This window comes from Anguilla anguilla, chromosome 15 (assembly GCF_013347855.1).
Source record: "Anguilla anguilla isolate fAngAng1 chromosome 15, fAngAng1.pri, whole genome shotgun sequence".
In the NCBI taxonomy this organism is placed as follows: domain Eukaryota; kingdom Metazoa; phylum Chordata; class Actinopteri; order Anguilliformes; family Anguillidae; genus Anguilla; species Anguilla anguilla.
In genome coordinates, this window is record NC_049215.1 from 36948810 (window position 1) to 36969609 (window position 20800).

Here is a 20800-nt window from a genome sequence, read left to right on the forward strand (position 1 = left end):
CGGGGTCACGGTCAGGCCCTCCTTCTTGCCGTCCGCAGCACTGTCCTTGTCCGAATCTGCGAGGTCAGAGCAGAGATTTCCACAGGTTTCCGTTAGCTCAGCGCTAACAGGTTTCTGTTAGCTCAGCGCTAGCAGGTTTCCGTTAGCTCATCGCTAACAGGTTTCTGTTAGCTCAGTGCTAGCAGGTTAACGTTAGCTCAGCGCTAGCAGGTTTCCATTAGCTCAGCGCTAGCAGGTTTCCGTTAGCTCAGCGCTAACAGTTTTCCATTAGCTCAGCGCTAGCAGGTTTCCGTTAGCTCAGCGCTAGCGCCTGCCCTGACAGACGCTCACAGGCATATAAAGATGGTGAAAGACATGCAAGTTCTGAATACGGTACAGCGATCCCCTGGATATCAGAGCATGTTTTTAAAGTGGCCACTCTGTGTGGATTCGGGGCCTCAGAACACAACTCAGTGGGGACACTGACCCGAGTCGCTCTGGGCCAGCACTCCCAGGGGGTCCTGGTTGCTCAGTGTCTGTTTCGGGGTGGCCACTCTCCCCCGCTCATCCTCAGCTCCCGGGTTCGCCCGGTTACTCCTCCCAAACCCGCGCCTCCTGCCAGAGGCCATGTGACCTCGTCTCATCTTCCTACGCAGAGAAATAAATACAGCATTCAGCTAAACACAAAACCTTCTAGAGAAATACAGCGTTCAGCTAAACACAAAACCTTCTAGAGAAATACAGTGTTCAGCTAAACACAGAACCTTATAGAGAAATACAGCGTTCAGCTAAACACAAAACTTTCTAGATAAATACAGCGTTCAGCTAAACACAGAACCTTATAGAGAAATACAGCGTTCAGCTAAACACAGAACCTTCTAGAGAAATACAGCGTTCAGCTAAACACAGAACCTTCTAGAGAAATACAGCGTTCAGCTAAACACAGAACCTTCTAGAGAAATACAGCGTTCAGCTAAACACAGAACCTTCTAGAGAAATACAGCGTTCAGCTAAACACAGAACCTTCTAGAGAAATACAGTGTTCAGCTAAACACAGAACCTTCTAGAGAAATACAGCGTTCAGCTAAACACAGAACCTTCTAGAGAAATACAGCGTTCAGCTAAACACAGAACCTTCTAGAGAAATACAGCGTTCAGCTAAACACAGAACCTTCTAGAGAAATACAGCGTTCAGCTAAACACAGAACCTTCTAGAGAAATACAGCGTTAAGCCTAACACAGAAGCTCTCGCTTACGGCACTGTAGTAAAGACTAGTAACTCTAGTAAAGATAACCGTAAGAGTGTGTTCTTTGCACAGTATTCAAGCTGAACCAAAAGCCAACTCTGAATCAGGGAGACGATGGTCACCCACATAACCTCACTGGCATGCGCCACCACCCCCCATACACATGCGCATACCCAAACTGAGCCGTCTCCAGCACCTCCCCCCTCTCCTCTCGCTCCTCCATCATCTTCATCTTCATCACCACGTTGGACATGGTGGGGTAGTTCCTGCAGCAAGACAACCATCAAACTTAGCTTTTCAACAACATAAAATGGCCGGGCCATTAAAAAATCATAATAACTGGATGCCAGGTTCCACCAAATCTCTCTGCACCCCATTTCGTGATTTTGCCCCCGTCCCCACAAGCGTTTGTCTGCGTCAGAGTCTATCGATTACATAGGGAAAAAAACGTAAACACCGGAAAATCACAGGGTTGAGGACCAAGCCATACGGTACGGAGGTCACAGAGCTGAAAGCAAGGGGAACAGGGCATCTGGTAAACTGATGCAAATCCATTATTAACTGTGTTTAAGGAGGCACGACTGACACTGAATATGACGTATTACTGACACAATCACTGAATACTTCAGCCCTCAAACATGCTCAGTCTTAAATCACTCGAACCGTCAGGAGAAAGTTCTGTTCATACCTAAAGAAAAACATTTACGCCTCACAGTTACAAAGCATTCATTTCAGCCACATTTTATAACGCAGCTCCTCAAAAACATAAATACCTGCCAAACACAGTTCTGTGACACAGCAACACAGGGTGAATTCACAGGTAAAGAGCTCCACCCAGTGGCCGATTACTGCCAATACAAAACCTAGCAGACTCTGCACCTGGGACTCCGTGCCTGGGACTCTACCTGTGCCTGTACAAGGCTCTGTACCTGGGGCTCTACCTGTACCAGGGACTCTTATTTTCAGGTAGAACTAACAAATTAAATAAAAAAGAAAATCCATAAATCAAGTGAAAATAAAAAATCGCTGCACTCAAAGGTCTGCTGACAGACACAAGCTCAGTTCACTCGAGTCGGAGGTTTGCTTTGCCAAGCAGCATCCAAAGAGTGCAGAGTCAGCCCAAGCAGGGTTTGGGGATTCAGACGTTGCTAAGATACACCGTGTTACACTGACTTTCTCCGCTCTTCCCTCCATTTTGCTATTTCTTCCGGAGTGTCCAGCTTGATCCGCTTCGCCCCAGGGGCGTGGTTCTGGGGAGAGAGAGAACGGGCTTTAGAGAGGCCACCGGCCAGAATAACTCTGGACCCCAAAGAAAATCATTCAAACCGATATGAATTCTGATGCTTTTCTACACTGACAGGACATTTAAAAATGTGGTTTCAAATATTAAATCTCAATGAATCTAGAGCATTCTATACCATCATAAAGGCTACACTGAAGAATCTGTCCTGTGTCCTGTGTACACTTACTGCGGGAACTAGACCTGATGGCTACGGATAACTGTTACATAATGAGTATTGAGCAGAGAAGCCGCAGGTGTGTGCTGCAGGTGTGTGTTACTGTTCAGCAAGACTCGGCTGGGATTTGCAATGTACTCTGTTACAACCCCCCCCCCCCCCCCAATTAACTCGCCAATAAATAAATAAAAAAAATCCTTCCTATGAACTTTCTTCGGTGAAAAAATGGCCAATACAGGCCAGGATTCTGCTAAATTTCCATTTTATTCAAATTGAAAACCTGCCAGAACAAAACATAACAAACACTGGCCTCAGAACCACACCAGTCCAGGCTACATATAAAATGTGCTCAAAATGCATCACCGCAGACCTCTTCAATTAGAAGCACTAAAGCTTGACATAAAATCCAGCGTAACTATTCATTACACCCACTCAACAGCCACTCTCATCCAGAGGGACTCACAAAAGGTGAAAGCATCAGGGCCTCAGGAATACAGAAGTACTAATTCAAACAGTAGATATCACACTTTTCATATACATTTTTCCTCAATTTTATATTGATAGCTTTCTTATGACTGTGTGTATAGAATGTATTCACGTGCTGTAGGCATCACACCTAAAGTATATACTTCACAATTGTGCAACTGAAACCTTGGAAAACTTTAACACTCACATTTTTCCAGTGAAGACTGACCAGCTTCTCATGAGCTGTGAAAGAGCAGTCTTTCACAGAGCACTGAAAAGAGATGAAGGCCACATCTTATAATCATAACGAGCACAGCAACTCCATACAAGTAAACAGAAAATATATCAGGATGCAAGAATATCACAATAAAACAGAAACTGCTCTGCTTCCTGGACCTGAATAAAGGCCAGAACGAGATACCTTGACGTGCTGTGCCACGTGGTCATCGTACTTCTGCTGGTCTTTAAAGCCTCTGTCACATGTATCACAGAAATGAGTGAACGCCGGTTCCTTTTTCCTCTTCTGGGAGAGAAAAACAACTTACATCAAAATTTTTATGAGCCATTTTCTCAAAGTCAACATGGCCAACACAAAGAGCACTCAAGCAGTGGGATATCTCCGGAGGGCAGCTCTGTTCACAGACAGTGCAGCTACCAGGCCAGTTGTCCACAGGGACACGCAAAGACGTAGCGAAGGTAAGTTTCGGCTGCAAGCGATTTACTTCCTTCATAGCAAATGTTGCTTTCTCCTCCAGCAGAAGTGTCCCAGATGTAGAGAAGTAAAGCAGAACTGCACAGAAGCGATCCTTCGCTTTAGGTCAAAGAACCGATGCATACTGAAACAGTATTTGTCTATTTTTTGCACTCTTTCCACAAGAAATAAATGGATTGACTAAAAAATGATATTTGGTGCACATAAATTACATTTGCAAAGACTGGCTTTTACAGCTAGGTGAACAGTGTTGGACCTTCCTTGATCCCTCGTGTAATGATGTAATGAGTCCACTAGGGGGTATACACACCTTTGCCATGACGCATAGTAGTCTATGACATTCATGTAGAGTCGGGTCTCAGCCGGGTGCTACAAAGCTATCCGTTTCTGCCAGAGGAGCTGGAGCCTACCACCAGAGACCCTGAGTGCAAGTCTGATGCAAAGTCAGGCAAGAATATTTTTGGAAAACAGTTTATTTGCACACACAATTGTGCCCATTCTGCCTCTAATGACCTTTTAGGATGGCTACACTCAGGAGAGGTAGAGTAGATCGATTTATTTCTAAGCAGCTCTCTCCCCTGGACTGAATTTGTAAGACTGACTACCCTTTTCAGCTCACAGCAAGTCTAAAACTCATCTCTTCAGTCTGCATCTTGGCTCCGACCTTATTTACACCCCTAGCGCCCGTGTCATTGTTTAAATGTTGTAATTGAAAGCTTTACGTGGATCTTGGCTTTATAAATCTATGATTAGTATTATGGGTCACGGTAGGAATAAATCAACCTACGTGTAGTGCCTAACTGATTTTGCAGTTATACTCTCTGGTCTGGACAGGAAATATAGGTTTGTCACTGTTAGACAAATAACAGCGGATAAGGGTATCTGATAAATGTAATGTTACCTGTTTACCACAACCGCTCCGGCTCGGTCCATTTTCTAAGCCTCCACGTTGACGTCCGGGATTGTGGTACTGTCCTGCAAACGTTTAAAAAACACGTGACTGGGTTTGTAGTCCAAAAACTAAACAGTGCAAATTATTTCACATCTAGCCAAGCTCTAAACTTACTGCACGATTACAAGCAAAGTCATTGCCCATGAAGGGAACATTTAGTTAACTTAGCGTTGCTGACGCGACGAGAACTCCAGCACTAACCTTATCTACTGTATGTTTTAATGCGCCTGGTGGTTTACACGGCAATGCAAGTAACTAGCGAGCTAAAGCATCAAACTAACAAAGCTGACGTGACGACAGTACGTTCATACGCAAAGATTATCACATAGAATCAGCCTATTTCGCTTATCAACAACATATCGGGGTTATAAAGCAACCTAGCAAGTGTAGCTACCAGCTAGGCTACTGACAGAAGTTATGAAACAGGACAGCGAGACATCTAGTACGTTAACAAGTTATTTAAACAAACCATGCGTGCGGCGAGGCTGAAACCCAGCACTCTGGTATCCGGGTGCGATGTATTCATTCCCCGCGCTGTTGAAGCCCCATGGACCAGGCGGCGGCTGCCACCAATTCGCGTTCTCCGGATAAAACGTGCCAGGAGCTGGAGGTCGCCAGTTAAACACAGGGGGCCTTATCATCTGCCCTGGAGGTGGGCAGTTAAACACGGGCGGTGGAAAATATCCAGAATTGTGCATGACGATACTATTTTCTCGTAAAAATAAGACTGTTTGCTAAACTGTTTCATGCCACCACACGTGTCCTCCTCCTCCGGGTCCGTTGTCGAAAACATGTGCGCGTCCGTAAACTGTACGTCATATCCTGTGATACGACATACGTCAACATGCGTCAGTTGTAGTTTCTTTTATAGAACAAACAGGTCAACAGTTTTTGCCGAAAGTATAATTATTATTATTTGGCATTCATATTTATCCAAGGTGATAAACAGAGCATTTCCTACAGCAAATAAGACACACAAAAAGTGCACTTAAGAAGCCAGGTTTGCTTTATTTCATGCCAGGCATTACACTGAATGAACTGTGACAGTGAAAACCAAGGCTTAAAAAAGGAAAGAAACGACAGTATATCATTAACACCGCTAAGTGGCAGACGCTCTCTCTATTTTTGCCCCATATCCGTTCCATTCCTTATTTACTTCCGGAGGCATTCTGGGTCATGGTATTTGAACATTCAAGCTAACATTCAAGTGTTATTTCATTTTCTGTTGTAAGAACAGATTGCAATGTCTGACGACATAATCGGGCCCGCTCTACCTCCAAGTTTCAGGAAAAGCAGCGATGACGATTCCGACGAGGACACGCGTAAGTTTATTAACTTATTGAGTGAATAGCTAACAGCTAAGTTACATCGTAAGCTAGCTAATCATAAATGAACAACGCGTGTGTGATTTGAATACTAGCATTGAACTTTTCTTTCGGTAAACTGTACGTCTGGACTATATCTGCATCGCTAATCAAATTGTTGCGTGTGTCAGTCCTGGGTCATCAGTAGGCGCCCGAAGACCGTAGCGAAAACAGGGCAAGAGGCGCTTCGACCTCATGGTACTGCAGGTTAACCTGCTTTATCTGTAGTTGTAGGTCCGGCGCTGCCTCCGGGTTATACGCCGAGGGATCTGTCGAGTTCCTCTGAGGACAGTGATACAGAAGAGGTGGTGTTCAAGAGAGGAAGACTCAGCGCGGGGAGAGAAGAGAGTGCGGATGGTCCTACGGCAAAGTAAGGTGGACTTGGTTGCTACTTTCCCGAGAGCAAAACTGTCAAACGTGATCGTAATCTTACTTTCTCTGACTATGATCATTCAACCGTAGATTTATTTATCAACTGTCAAGCCAAGTGGAGCACAAAGGTGATTGAATTATGTGAACAACGTATTTTGTATGTCCTTTCACTATAATTGGTTGTGGAAGAAGGGTCTGGAATTACATGCTTAGTTTCTCCGCAGCAAATTACGCAGGGTAGAAGGAAACGACAAAAGGCCCAGTGCTGCTGAGGATGAAGATGGTTTCTTTGGACCCGCTCTTCCTCCAGGGTATCAGAAGCAGCAGAGCTCACCTGAAAGGTATCGTCGTGTTTATGGACCTGAAAGGTATCGTCGTGTTTATGGCGCACTGTAACAACGGTGAACGAAACAATGTTGTAGCCAGGCTGTTACTGCGCACGTTAGGGTCTGAAGTGATGGTCTTTACATAAGGAAGACTGGATGTGATCTGACAAACCCAGTCAGGGGCTGTTTGAGGTGGATCTCTCAGTGATCTGACAGACCCAGTCAGGGGCTGTTTGAGGTGGATCTCTCAGTGATCTGACAGACCCAGTCAGGGGCTGTTTGAGGTGGATCTCTCAGTGATCTGACAGACCCAGTCAGGGCCTTTTGAGGTGGATCTCTCAGTGATCTGACAGACCCAGTCAGGGGCTGTTTGAGGCTGATCTCTCACGCTGCTCTTTCTCAGACGACCGCTGTTGGGCCCAGCCTTGCCCCCAGGCTTCCGTAGACCCGCAGATGATGAAGATGATGATGATGATGATGAGGTGAGAAATGAGGACAGAGACAGCGGAGGCTTCCCTGGACCAGCACTGCCCCCTGGCTACAGAGCAGAGGTGAGCAGAGCTCAGTGAAATGATGTTTAGTATCACTTTTCTGCTCTTTATTTAAATACACTGCAGTCCCTTCTTTCTTAGAGAGCATCGTTCCTTTGCTCTGTGTGTTCTTACTTGGAGTGGGTATTGCAGTTGTTCACAGAGGAAGTGCTTAAAATCAGACATTTCTGCCTGTCAATGTTCAATGTTCAAATCTCTCACTAGTACAGTTACTGCCATGCAATCTCTGAGAGTTCAGTCTCATATGCAGATGAGAGATTGTAGGTTAGGACCCAGTCCTGTGAGATGTTCCACAGGTTGTGCTGTGGTTCTCACCTGTGCTGTTGTGCTCACCTATGATGCTGTGCTGTGGTACTCACCTGTGAGGCTGTGCTGTGGTCTCACCTGTGCTCCTGTGGTGTGTGTCACCTGTGCTCTGTAGGCCTCCAGCAGCGATGGGGAGGGCGATGACATCATTGGACCTCTACCTTCCAAAGGGGATGTCCAGAACTCAGTTGCCATGGAGTTTGAGCGCAGGGCAGAGAAGATGAAAGAGAAGCTCATCTGTGGTGATGTAAGCACTGCTCCCCATTTCTAGCGTCGCTTCCTGATTAACTGTCATGGGCTGCCTCACTGAGAAGGATCTCTGCAGAGCAGCTGATAAAGTAACTGTTCAGAAATGCATCTGATACAGCAGCCAATCAGGAGTGAAGTTCTTGGCCTTTGGTTTTCTCTTTAACAAAACCAGTGTGCACAAGTCAGTGTGCACCGATGGAATAATATATGAAAAAGATTCAAAATATTATTTCTGAATAAACTGAAACTGAGGGAGTGATGGCAGGTGTGGTGTTGCAGAGTCCTCTTCTTTCCTAAATCAGCTGATCTGCAGACACCAGCAGTGCAATTAACAGTCAATGTCTTAATAGTTTCTTTTCCGTATGGCACTTGGTACTTTTTTAAACGTTTAGATGGTTTAGATTTTGTCAGAACCTTTATTTAAATTCTCGGAGGTACAATTGAGGGCCAGGCCCTCATTTTCAATGTAGCCGAGATTACAAACACAATTAAAACACAATAGGTGTAATAAAAGATCATAGAATATAGCAACAGCAACTAACATAGTAAATAATAAAATAACAGTAATAAAATACAGTAAAATATGATAAAAAATAAAAATAAAATAAAATAATAAAATAAATAAAATCAGCACAGATACGATCAAAAACAGATGCACTCAGAGACAGGAATGTTCAAAACCAGCGATCTAAACTGCCCATAAGTAGGTAGAGAGCTGATTTTCAGCAATTGTTGGAGCTCATTCCAGGAGGATGGGGCACTAAAATGGAATGCTGACTTCCCAATTTCTGATCGAGCCCGAGGGACCTTAAGCGTAAGCAAGCCATTTGATCGGGTTTGATAGGGTCCAGAGCGCCACTCTAACAACCTTGTAATATAAGGTGGAAGCATTCCGACAATGGCCTTAAAGATAAACAAAAACCAGTGTTTATCACGCCTCACTGCCAGAGAAGACAGACCCACCTTGGCATAGAGGACACAGTGGTGGGTACCATAACTATCGCCAGTAATAAATCTGAGGGCAGAGTGATAGACTGTGTCCAAGCGCTTAAGGGAAGAAGGAGCAGCAATTCTATAAATAATGTCACCATAGTCTAATACTGAAAGGAAAACTGCTTCAACAATTCTTTTTCTACTGATCATAGGGAAGCAAGATCTGTTTCTATAAAGGAAGCCAATTTTTTGTCTCAGTTTGCTGACAAGATTATCTATATGGAATTTAAATGAGAATTTCTCATCAAGCCAGATGCCAAGATATTTATATTCAGAAACTCTCTCAATTTTAGAACTATTTGCAGTGGATATAAATATGCTATCATAATCAGTGCTTCTGGCCCTAGTAAACAACATGAATTTTGTTTTGCTTGCATTAAGAACCAGCTTAAGCTTAACAAGAGCCTCCTGAAGGGCATTAAAAGCAAGCTGCAGTTTCTCAATGGCAAGCTGAGCAGAATCAGCAATACAATATACAATAGTATCGTCTGCGTATAGATGGACTTGACAATCATTTAGTGGGGAAACAATATTATTAATGTAAATGGTGAAAAGGATAGGGCCCAGAACTGATCCCTGCGGAACCCCCTTCGACACAGGCAGGAACCCAGACTGGGTGCTCCCAGACTTCACACACTGAAATCTCCCATACAAGTAATTATGAAACCAATCACAAGCTTTACCATCTAAACCAATGCTGCACAGCTTCTGTAAAAGCAAAGCGTGATCGACTGTGTCGAATGCTTTAGACAGATCTACAAAAAGGGCAGCACAGTGTTTCTTACTGTCTAGAGCAGACATAATATTGTTTGTAACTAGCGTAACAGCTGAGATAGTGTTATGCTTGGCTCTAAATCCGGATTGATGTGGGCTTAGAACTGAATGACTAGAAAGAAATACTTTGAGTTGATTATTTGCCAGAGATTCCAGAATTTTAGCTAGGCATGGTAATTTGGAGATTGGTCTATAATTGTTTAGATTATTTCTATCACCTCCTTTGTGCAGTGGAAATACATGTGCCAATTTCCAGATACTAGGGAATATTCCTGTTGAAATAGAAAGATTGAATATGTGTGATAACTGCTCTGCAATGAATGGAGCAGCCATTTTTAGAAAAAAGGGATCTAATTTATCCTCTCCAGTAGCGCTCCTGGGATCAATGGTTTGCAAGGTCTTAAAAACAACACTAGCAGAGAAGGGCTGAAAGGAAAACTGAAAGGCCTGGTTCATAGTATATACACAATCATCACTAATAAGAGGGGGTGCTGTATATTCCTTTTCGAATAAATGCCCAGCCTCAGCAAAGTGCTTGTTGAAAGCTAGGCAAACCTCATTAAGATCAGAGATCAAACAGTCACCAGAATCAATGTGTGAAGGTAGGGAAGTAGTGGGTCTGTTTTTGATGGAGTTCACTGCCTTCCAGAATTTAGCCGGGTTAGCATAGGAGCAGGTAATTAGATCTAGGTAATATTTGGATTTGGCTACTCTTACCGAAGATGTGAATCTATTCCTGATTTGCCTGAAAGCTGCCCAGTGTGAAGGGTCACCGGAGTGTCTGGCAAGAGACCAGGCTCTATTCCTTTCTTTGAGTAAAGCTGCTAGCTCAGGTGAAAACCAGGGGGTGACTCTATCTTTAATCCTAAGTTTTTTCAGTGGAGCATGTCTGTCAATGACAGAAAGAAGAGTCTTTGTGAAGAAATCCAGAGCCAAGTCGACATCAGTAATCTCAGATGTGTATTGTATGTTACTATGGGAAACGTCAGATAAAAAGGCTTGCTCATTAAAATGTCTTAGATTTCTCCTCATAACCTTGTGAGATTTTGTTTTCATTAGCCGAGTACTTCTAATGCAGCCAACAGGGCAATGATCACTGATTCCAAGCTCAAAGACACCACAGGCAGTGATATTATCAACCCTATTAGAAAAAATAAGGTCAATTAGGGTAGATTTTGAGCTGTCTTTCATTTTTGCCTCTGTACTGGAGCGTATTGAAGCGTGCAGCTGCTCAGTGCTGTAACGTGCATCAGCAGCGTTGGTCAGTGCTGTACCGTGCATCAGCAGCGTTGGTCAGTGCTGCAACGTGCATCAGCATCGTTGGTCAGTGCTGTACCGCGCATCAGCAGCATTGGTCAGTGCTGTACCGTGCATCAGCAGCGTTGGTCAGTGCTGTACTGTGCATCAGCAGCGTTGGTCAGTGCTGTACTGTGCATCAGCAGCGTTGGTCAGTGCTGTACTGTGCATCAGCAGCGTTGGTCAGTGCTGTACCGTGCATCAGCAGCGTTGGTCAGTGCTGTAACGTGCATCAGCAGCATTGGTCAGTGCTGTACCGTGCATCAGCAGCGTTGGTCAGTGCTGCAACGTGCATCAGCAGCGTTGGTCAGTGCTGTACCGTGCATCAGCAGCGTTGGTCAGTGTTGATGTTCCTGTGCTGCTTGCAGGACGGCCCGGTGGAGCAGGCCCGGGAGACCTGGATGACAGAACTGCCCCCTGAACTCCAGCACATCGGCCTGGGGGCCCGAACCTTCAAGAAGAGGTCCGGACCGGAGAACAAGGACCGCTCCATCTGGACCGACACTCCCGCTGACCGCCTGCGCAAGGCCAGGGTGCGTGTGTCTGTCGAGCCCTCAGAGTCCTTGGCCTTCCCACGGGCCTCTGGGTCACTGGGTCGAGTGTTTCTGACGGGCCGCTGGGTTGAGTGTTTCCGACGTGCCGCTGGGTTGAGTGTTTCCGACGGGCCGCTGGGTTGAGTGTTTCCGACGGGCCGCTGGGTTGAGTGTTTCCGACGGGCCGCTGGGTTGAGTGTTTCTGATGGGCCGCTGGGTTGAGTGTTTCCGACGGGCCGCTGGGTTGAGTGTTTCCGACGGGCCGCTGGGTTGAGTGTTTCTGACGGGCCACTGGGTTGAGTGTTTCTGACGAGTTGCTGGGTTGAGTGTTTCTGACTAGTTGCTGGGTTGAGTGTTTCTGACGGGCCGCTGGGTTGAGTGTTTCTGACGAGTTGCTGGGTTGAGTGTTTCTGACGAGTTGCTGGGTTGAGTGTTTCTGACGAGTTGCTGGGCAGGGTGTTTCTGGCGGGCCGCTGGGTTGAGTGTTTCTGACGAGTTGCTGGGCAGGGTGTTTTCACTGCTGTGTGTGGACTCCTGGTTCTTCCACATGTAGTAGAATTCTGCTGCTAAGACTTCTTGCCACATTTAACTAAGCCAAACTTGGGATGACTATTTATTATTTTTCTCAGTTTAGTTACTGCCAGTCAATTTGAATGGTAGTATTCCTTACTCTGGAACACATTCCTTGTGTGCTATAGTTAACATGCACATTATAAGTTATATTAATTATGATGATTAATGTATAAACTAATTATCATGGTCTTGATTTATGACTCATCTGACAGGTTTTGTACAGGATCATGAGTTTGAGACCAAGGAAACATTTAACCTGCATTTCAGTTATTGTCCTCAAGGTGTCACTGTAGGGATTCTAATAGCTGTAATTAGTGGTAAACAGTCATAGGAATGTGACAGATTAAACAACTATGTAATGGCTGAAGAGCTGACAACACAAGACTGGCAGTCTCTAATCCAGGGGTGTGCAGTCTTATCTCAAATGGGCCAATGCGGGTGTTTGTTCTAACCCAGGACTGGAGCATGTGCTTTATGGACTGATGAACAGGAGCTGATTAGTTTAATAAGGTGTTGTGGTGCTGAACTGGTACGAAAGCTCTGGAGTTGGGTTGCGCATTGGGAGGGTGCTGGTGTCTGTGTGGGGTTTCGTGAGGACAGTGGTGTGATGGGATAGGTTTGTGTGTGAGTGGGGTTTTGTGGGGTTTTGTGGGGTCCGGACAGCGGTGTGATTGGACGGGTTTGTGATGTCATTTTCGTACCTCAGGAGCGCCTGGAGGGGAAACAGAGTGGCGAGGAGAAGAAGGAGGAGATTCCCTCCGTTTCCCAGAAAGACCTGAAAATGGCCGAGAAGGTGTCCAAGTATAACGTAAGTCTGCGTGACTGTGCAGCGTGACTGTGCTGGTGACTGTGCAGCGTGACTGTGCTGGTGATTGTGCGGGTGACTGTGCTGGTGATTGTGTGGGTGACTGTCCTGCGTGACTGTGCTGGTGATTGTGCGGGTGACTGTGCTGGTGACTGTGCTGTGTGACTGTGCTGGTGATTGTGTGGGTGACTGTGCTGCGTGACTGCTGGTGACTGTGCGGGTGACTGTGCTGTGTGACTGTGCTGGTGATTGTGCGGGTGACTGTGCTGGTGACTGCGCTGGTGACTGTGCTGGTGATTGTGCGGGTCACTGCGCTGGTGACTGTGCAGGTGACTGTGCAGGTGACTGTGCTGGTGACTGTGCTGGTAATTGTGCGTGTGACTGTGCTGGTAATTGTGCGTGTGACTGTGCAGCGTGACTGTGCTGGTGATTGTGCAGGTGACTGTGCGGGTGACTGCAGCTTGACTGTGCTGGTGACTGTGCGGGTGACTGTGCAGCGTGACTGTGCTGGTGACTGTGCGGGTGACTGTATGCTAAGGGCAGCGCATGTAAATCCAGCTCCACTGTATTATAACCCTAGCTATTCATATTGGTAATAGATGGATTCCAGTGTGGAGACATTGGTCTGCTTTAGTTATTCTTCAATTATTTCTGTTTTCAGCTAAATTGCTCTTTATTTACAGTATTCCTCCCTGTTTTACAAACCAGTGAGCATATGCTTGTGTTTGTAGCTGGTGAAAAAAAACATGACAGAATTAGCAGTTTAGCAAGCAGGCATAGTGTTGCTTGCTAATGAGGCAACATGTTCCAGAGTTTCATTAGACTGGAACAAAGCAGAACAGTTCTGGCACCTTTAGTTGATTGAGCAATTAAAGTATGTTTGGATCTGACTGGTGTGCTGCTCAAATCTGTGCCTTTTACGGCTGCTTTTCTCATGCTGTCCACCGGAAAGGTTTTTCACAGAGTGGATCACACGTCCTCACTTTCACATCTTTAATGAAAGGGACACATTCTCCTCACCTGAAAGGGTTTTAAGTGTTTGTCAGATTTATTAAAAGAAAATGGCTATGGCTGATTTGACCGCTTACCATCCTGGAGGTTCGGCCATCTAAACTCCCCTTAGTCGGGTTCTTACAGGTTGAACCCCGTTTATGTGGCCAGACACCCCAGCTTCCTCCCAGCCGTCCCGTCAGCACGTTTGTGGAGGTGGAAGCAGAGTGTGTGAAGCTGAACCTGCAGAAGCTGTAGATGCTGCTGAATTATATTTCTGATTTTAATGGTCTGTTGTGGGAACTGCATGGGAGCTGGATTTTAGTATGAAACTTGTTAATCTATTTATCCCCAGTCGCACCTTAACCCTCTGATTGGCTCATTGGCCACATCTGGTGAGATATTATTGGCCCGGTGTAAATGAGACTCTCTGATGTCAGATGTGCTCTGCAGTTTTGTGAATGAGTGTTAGCTGAATGTAGATGAATGAGTGTAGATGAATTGATTCATTTGGCCTGAATGGAGCTGAACCAGGTTGTAAGTGTGTGAAGTGTGCTCCGTGGCTGAAATGGTGCGTGTGCGCCCCCTGCAGGATCAGAAGCGCAGCGAGTCTCTCCTCAGCATACACAGTAAGAAGATGAAGAAGCGCGCTGAGGAGGAGGAGGACCGGCCGGTGGAGAGGAGGCCGTTCGACCGGGACATGGACCTGCAGGTGAACCGCTTCGACGAGGCGCAGAAGAAGTCCCTGCTGAAGAGGTCCCAGGAGCTGAACACGCGCTTCTCCCACAGCAAAGACCGCATGTTCCTGTAGGCTGGGGGCTGGGGCGGCCATTTTACTGCTTTACTCCTGTCAGCGGAGCCCAGGTCCCTTCTGGGAGCAGAAGAGATGCAGGTAAAGCCATGGGGCGCATGGCGTGTTCTAACCCCCCCCACCCCCCGCCCCCCCGGAGCCGCTACTGCTCTCTGTGTCCGCACTCTCCAGCCACAGCCTTTATGCCCTTAAAATCCCCCCCAAAACTCGGAGTGCAACACATTTACTTTTCTGGGTTTCAAACCAAAACGGATAGCAGCTGCAGAGTGCCAGCAGTCAGAACAGGTCAGAATAATATGAGTGAGTGCAGAGCACTCGAAATGAGGGCCTGTTCACAGTAAGAGTAACAGTGGCCTATAGAAACATTTGTGGTAGAAACATTGTAAACTTGCCAATAGCGTAATTGATAATTCCCCATAGCCTAAAGCATTATATTCGGGATGCGATATTTCATTGGCTGAAAAAAAAGAAACTTAAATAAAATAGGCTGCCATAACTGGATCATTTTTCTGATATTGTATGTTTTCTGCTGTTCATTTGACTGGAGCTTAGTGAAATTACATGCTAAAATAAGCGTTTACTTTCTGGAGAAAAAGCCATTTGGCATTTCCTGGTGACTATGAACAAATGCACCACGTTCTCTGAATTTTCTCTAAAGGCCTGTGATGTGTTTAATACTGTATGAAAGCCAACCAGGGCTTCTCACTGTAAAACATCGTCTAATTGGGCAGTGTGACAGCCAGGGCATCTCACTGTAAAACAGCGTCTGATTGGGCAGTGTGACAGCCAGGGCTTCTCACTGTAAAACAGCATCTGATTGGGCAGTGTGACAACCAGGGCTTCGCGCTGTAAAACAGCATCTGATTGGTCAGTGTGAAGCGCTAATATAAGGCTGATTTATTTACATGTTCATTAATCACACATGACTGCCAACGCTGTCCATTTGTCAACCACTCTTTAATGTGCGCCGTTGGTCTCCGACACATCTGCTTCCGTTCTGCTGGAGGAAAAAGAGCAGAAAGAGATTTTGTACCCCATTTCAGTTCAGCTGAGTAAACCTGGTGTCAGAGCACAAGGTTTGAAGCATTGGTACTGGTGATGTTTTCAGTTTGAGGTATTTCACCAGAATGTTACTGGAAATGGCACCTTTCACAATTCCGATTTTTATTTTTATTTTTACTGTATATGTTTCTCACCCTCCTTATAAGAAATAAATTGGTCATTTTTTCCTTATCAGTTTGGGGTAGGCTGTTTGAAATGTTTTTACAGAACTCTTATCTACAATCTCTGTAAAAAAGGAATTTGCTGTGAACAGTCTCACATGGGAATGTTTTAAAGCCATTGTCTCATTTTAGCATATTTAATGACTGTTTCACAAAATGCTTTTCAGAATGTGTGAATCAGGTTATTGGCTACAAGTGAAGTGAGTTTGGTGAATGTGACCTTCTTAGATTATAAAGCAAAATAAAAAGCAAAAAAAACAAAAAACACCTTTTTCCAAAGACAACGGATTGGCACCGTTAGAAGGAGCAGATTTGGGCATCACACCAGCGTGGTCCGTGGCACACTTTGGCTGCACGTCCGTTACTGGCATCATCTTGCCGAAGGCTGAACAGCTTTAGCCTGACAGCCGTCTGAATTCTATCTCTGGCTTTGCCTGGCCATTGTTGTCTGAGTTGTGTTCCTTGTGTGTCTGTGTGTCTAGGATGGTTTTGCCTGCATTTCTATAGCTGCTAATGCTAAGTGGTTCATTTGACTGTGGTCATACAATTGTCATACAACATTGCATGTTAGACATTGATGCTTTTGCTACCGTTAATGTTATGTTTAGTTTCTTTGTTATCTCAATAATTCAGTGTCCCAAATTTTACTAATTGTTTTACTGGAGTACCCATCTCTGAAATATTGCCATGAAGGACATATATTTTTTTGTTATTAGGATACAATATTCAACCGATAAGCTGCGGCAACAGTCTGTCATTCAGTCAACAGGAAAATGTCATGTGGGGTTCAAGTTTGATTCATCAAATATATTACATATTCAGCCAAACCCAAATACTCATAAAAAACAGATGAATCTGAAACCCAACACTGAATTCACTACAGCCCTACAAAAAACCCTGGAGTTTAAACAGATGAGAGCATCAAGTCCTCTATTGGTCACGAGTAGATGAAGAGGGTTAGGGTTGGGTTAGGGTTAGGGTTAGGGTTAGGCTTATGAAGAGGTCGGCAGCATGTATGGCTGTTTACAGGTGTGCATGCGTCTCACGCAGTTTCAACATTTATTTTTTCAGCTCAGGGAAAGGAGGTGAAAAATTCCCCTTATCCTTTATAAATTACATTTTGTGCCATCAGTATTGTTCCAGTGCAGTGTGCAGTGTGCAGTGTGCAGTGTGCAGTGTGCAGTGTGCAGTGTGCAGTGTGCAGTGTGCAGTTTCCGTAAGTATGCTGTTTAATATTTTTGTCGCTAAATATTATTTTGCATTTAAACTTTATTTTAACCAAGTATGAACCATTCAAACCCACACTGTTTAATGAAACCAAATGACATTCCCCTACTTCACTAAATATATAGGCTTGCAGATCTGTGTATATAAATGTTCATGTGACTGGATGTCGTATGTGTTGGTTTTTACAATGCTTTACAAATGAGAAAAAGTAATCTGGAATGGAAAATATGCAGAAATACAAACGTCTATACACACAGAAAGACCTGTGAGATTCTGCGTCCAAAATGTGGAGGGCACTCTACATTCCTGTAATATTCTGAAGAAAAAATGGAGATTTAATGTGCAGTGTTGTTAAGGTTGTTGTGATTAATAGGTAACCAGTAGTCATGGTTTGTAGATTAAGCTCAATTTGGACTCTGCTAATGTAGGGAAAACAAAAGTACTGTTTTTTTATTGTATTTTTTACTGAAAGTGCTCCACAAATAAACAGAGAAGCCTATTTGTGTTTTATTCACATGAGTCAGTGTGTTTCTTTGGAGACCTTGGTGCTCCTATTACTGTGTGTACGTTCGTCTGTGAGAGAGGGAGAGAAAGAGAGGGAGGGAGAGGGAGAAAGGGAGTGAGAGGGAGAGAAAGAGAGGGAGTGAGAGGGAGGGAGAGGGAGAAAGGGAGTGAGAGGGAGAGAGAGAGAGGGAGTGTGAGGGAGTGAGAGGGAGGGAGAGGGAGAAAGGGAGTGAGAGGGAGAGAGAGAGAGGGAGTGTGAGGGAGTGAGAGGGAGAGAGAGACCTCGCGTTATTGAATTGAGCCTCAGGAACTCTCCCCTGGAAAACTTGCTGTTTACAGATCGATCCCAACTCCCCTGTTACATCCTGTAGATTCAGTAAGAGCTGGGTGACCATAAACACAATATAATCCAACAGAACAGATTGTGATTTTTAAATACTTTTGAAAAGAAGTATTTGTTTTATTTAAGACAGGAATACACGTGGAAATTCATTACATTTATTTGGCAGACGCCTTTATCCAAAGCAACGTTCAGTAAGTACATACAGAAGTTCATTGGAGCAACTACAAAACACAGGTCCGATAAGGTACAATACTCATTATGTAAGAATTATTCATAGCCATGAACACAGTAAGTCCAGTTCTAACAGTAAACATAGGCTTTTTATGGTATGTCAAACTAGGAGGCATGACAATGAGATGCAATATAATTGCTGGATGGAGGTGCAAGTGTAGCACGAAAGTGCTAGAGGAACAAGCTAGAATAAGTGACTGGGATTGCCCTGCAGAGTAGTGGCAGGTAGTCCAGGTACAGTGTGAAGAGATGCGTCTTCAGGCCACAGCGGAAGGTGGGAAATGACCGAGTGGTTCGTAGAGGAACAGAGAGTTCGTTCCACCACTGGGGAGCTAAGGTGGAGAAGCTCCGTGGTTGGGAAATGCATTCAGGGACACTGGAATGTATTTGACAAAACTATTATTACATTTCAATTTTCAATAAAAGATAAAAAAAATTTCATTTATTTGAAAATAGGCTTTGAATGTATTGGTAATTTGGAATAAGCAGCAATACAAGGTTGAATTCGCTCTTCACAGATTTCACTCTGCTGTATGGTAAATCAGTCGGAAATGCGATTGGGAGAAACAGGGAGAGATGCCTCTTGGGGGGGGGGGGGGGGAGGCAGCTGGAGGGTCAGGGATGCAGTTCTAATGCAGTCCCAGGAGAACACGGAAACCATTTCAGAGCTGCGCTGAGGATGCTAATCATCTCCAAGGTGCCACAGGTGACTGGGAGCTTTAATAGGAAGTCTGAACCGTTGATGCTTAAATCACGCTACACTGGTTGGTCGGGATGGGATTGGTCCATATTGTAATGATTGGTTACGTATCTGGTTGCTAGGCGATTATGGATCATACTTAGTGGACATTTTATATTTAAAACATCTCGTTAGGTTAAATTCCTAACAAGTCCTTTGAGGTGGGAGGTGGGAGGTGGGGGGTGGGGGGTGGGGGGGGGGTTGATGGGAGAAGAAAGGGCATTTTCATGAAACTGCAAACATAATAAGAGGTGAAAATTATGCGTGGTGCATTAGTAAAATAAGTGGTGTTCGGCGATTAGTTAAAGTGAATAATTAATGACATGCATAGGTGTGTGTTTGTGTGGGTGCTGGTAGCTCCTGCCTCTATGCTTGTGGCTGTGTGGTGAGAGGACTGTGATGTTTTCCAACACTCTCATCAAGGTCAGTCCGGCAGAGAGCTAAAGCGGGGAGTCACAGAGCGGAGTGACAATTAATCATCCGCATGGGCTCCAGCACACAACATCGCTCGCAACACAACACCGCAGGCATCACAACATCGCTCGCATCACAACACCGCAGGCATCACAACACCGCAGGCACCACAACACCGCAGGCACCACAACACCGCAGGCACCACAACACCGCAGGCATCACAACATCGCTCGCACCACAACACCGCAGGCACCACAACACCGCAGGCATCACAACATCGCTCGCATCACAACACCGCAGGCATCACAACATCGCTCGCAACACAACACCGCAGGCATCACAACATCGCTCGCAACACAACATCGCATGCACCACAACACCGCAGGCATCACAACATCGCTCGCAACACAACACCGCAGGCACCACAACACCGCAGGCATCACAACATCGCTCGCAACACAACACCGCAGGCATCACAACACCGCAGGCATCACAACATCGCTCGCAACACAACACCGCAGGCATCACAACACCGCAGGCATCACAACATCGCTCGCATCACAACACCGCAGGCATCACAACATCGCTCGCAACACAACACCGCAGGCATCACAACACCGCAGGCATCACAACATCGCTCGCACCACAACACCGCAGGCATCACAACATCGCATGCACCACAACACTGCAGGCACCACAACACCGCAGGCACCACAACACCGCAGGCATCACAACATCGCATGCACCACAACACTGCAGGCACCACAACACCGCAGGCACCACAACACCGCAGGCATCACAACATCGCTCGCAACACAACACCGCAGGCATCACAACATCGCTCGCAACACAACACCGCAGGCATCACAACATCGCTCGCAACACAACACCGCAGGCATCACAACATCGCTCGCATCACAACATCGCTCGCATCACAACATCGCTCGCATCACAACACCGCAGGCATCACAACATCGCAGGCATCACAACATCGCAGCCATCACATCACACGCTTCACAACACCGCACGCATCACAACATCGATCGCACGCATCACAACATTGCACGCATCACAACACCGATCGCATGCATCACAACATCGATCGCATGCATCACAACATCGATCGCATGCATCGCAACACCGCGGGCATCACAACATCGATTGCACACATCACAACATCGCATGCATCACAACATCGATCGCACGCATCACAACATCACATGCGTCACAACACCGCGGGCATCACAACATCGATCGCACGCATCACAACATCGATCGCACGCATCACAACATCGCAGCCATCACAACATCACACGCTTCACAACATCACACGCATCACATTGTATGCATCACAACATTACACG

At 45.6% G+C, this 20800-nt stretch overlaps 2 protein-coding genes across 3 annotated transcripts in view; one reads left to right on the forward strand and one right to left on the reverse strand.

The window, feature by feature from the left end:
• nufip1 (nuclear FMR1 interacting protein 1) overlaps positions 1 to 5655 on the reverse strand; it is a 10457-nt gene extending 4802 nt beyond the window's left edge. For both annotated transcript variants that reach the window (XM_035393502.1, XM_035393501.1), the window contains exons 1-8: positions 5282 to 5655; positions 4762 to 4835; positions 3570 to 3671; positions 3357 to 3419; positions 2400 to 2476; positions 1400 to 1492; positions 467 to 627; positions 1 to 56 (exon numbers count right to left, since the gene is read on the reverse strand). The exon at positions 1 to 56 is cut by the window's left edge and continues 82 nt beyond it. In XM_035393502.1, the coding sequence (XP_035249393.1) occupies positions 1 to 56; positions 467 to 627; positions 1400 to 1492; positions 2400 to 2476; positions 3357 to 3419; positions 3570 to 3671; positions 4762 to 4835; positions 5282 to 5510 (855 nt within the window). In that variant the 5' untranslated portion in view covers positions 5511 to 5655. The remainder of the gene's footprint in view (positions 57 to 466; positions 628 to 1399; positions 1493 to 2399; positions 2477 to 3356; positions 3420 to 3569; positions 3672 to 4761; positions 4836 to 5281) is intronic.
• Positions 5656 to 5944: 289 nt separating this feature from the next.
• On the forward strand, positions 5945 to 17715 carry gpalpp1 (GPALPP motifs containing 1). The gene is made up of 8 exons (XM_035393503.1): positions 5945 to 6134; positions 6405 to 6546; positions 6773 to 6889; positions 7278 to 7425; positions 7847 to 7978; positions 11412 to 11576; positions 12856 to 12957; positions 14537 to 17715. The coding sequence occupies exons 1-8, from the start codon at positions 6056 to 6058 to the stop codon at positions 14753 to 14755; spliced, it is 1104 nt and encodes a 367-aa protein (XP_035249394.1). The 5' UTR covers positions 5945 to 6055; the 3' UTR covers positions 14756 to 17715.
• The last annotated feature ends 3085 nt before the right edge of the window (positions 17716 to 20800 follow it).

Coding starts and splice junctions, on each gene's coding strand:
- gpalpp1 (XM_035393503.1), top strand. CDS start 6,056: ATGTCTGACGACATAATCGGGCCCGCTCTACCTCCAAGTTTCAGGAAA. Junction 11,577..12,855: donor ACCGCCTGCGCAAGGCCAGG/GTGCGTGTGTCT, acceptor TTCGTACCTCAG/GAGCGCCTGGAGGGGAAACA. Junction 12,958..14,536: donor AGAAGGTGTCCAAGTATAAC/GTAAGTCTGCGT, acceptor CGCCCCCTGCAG/GATCAGAAGCGCAGCGAGTC.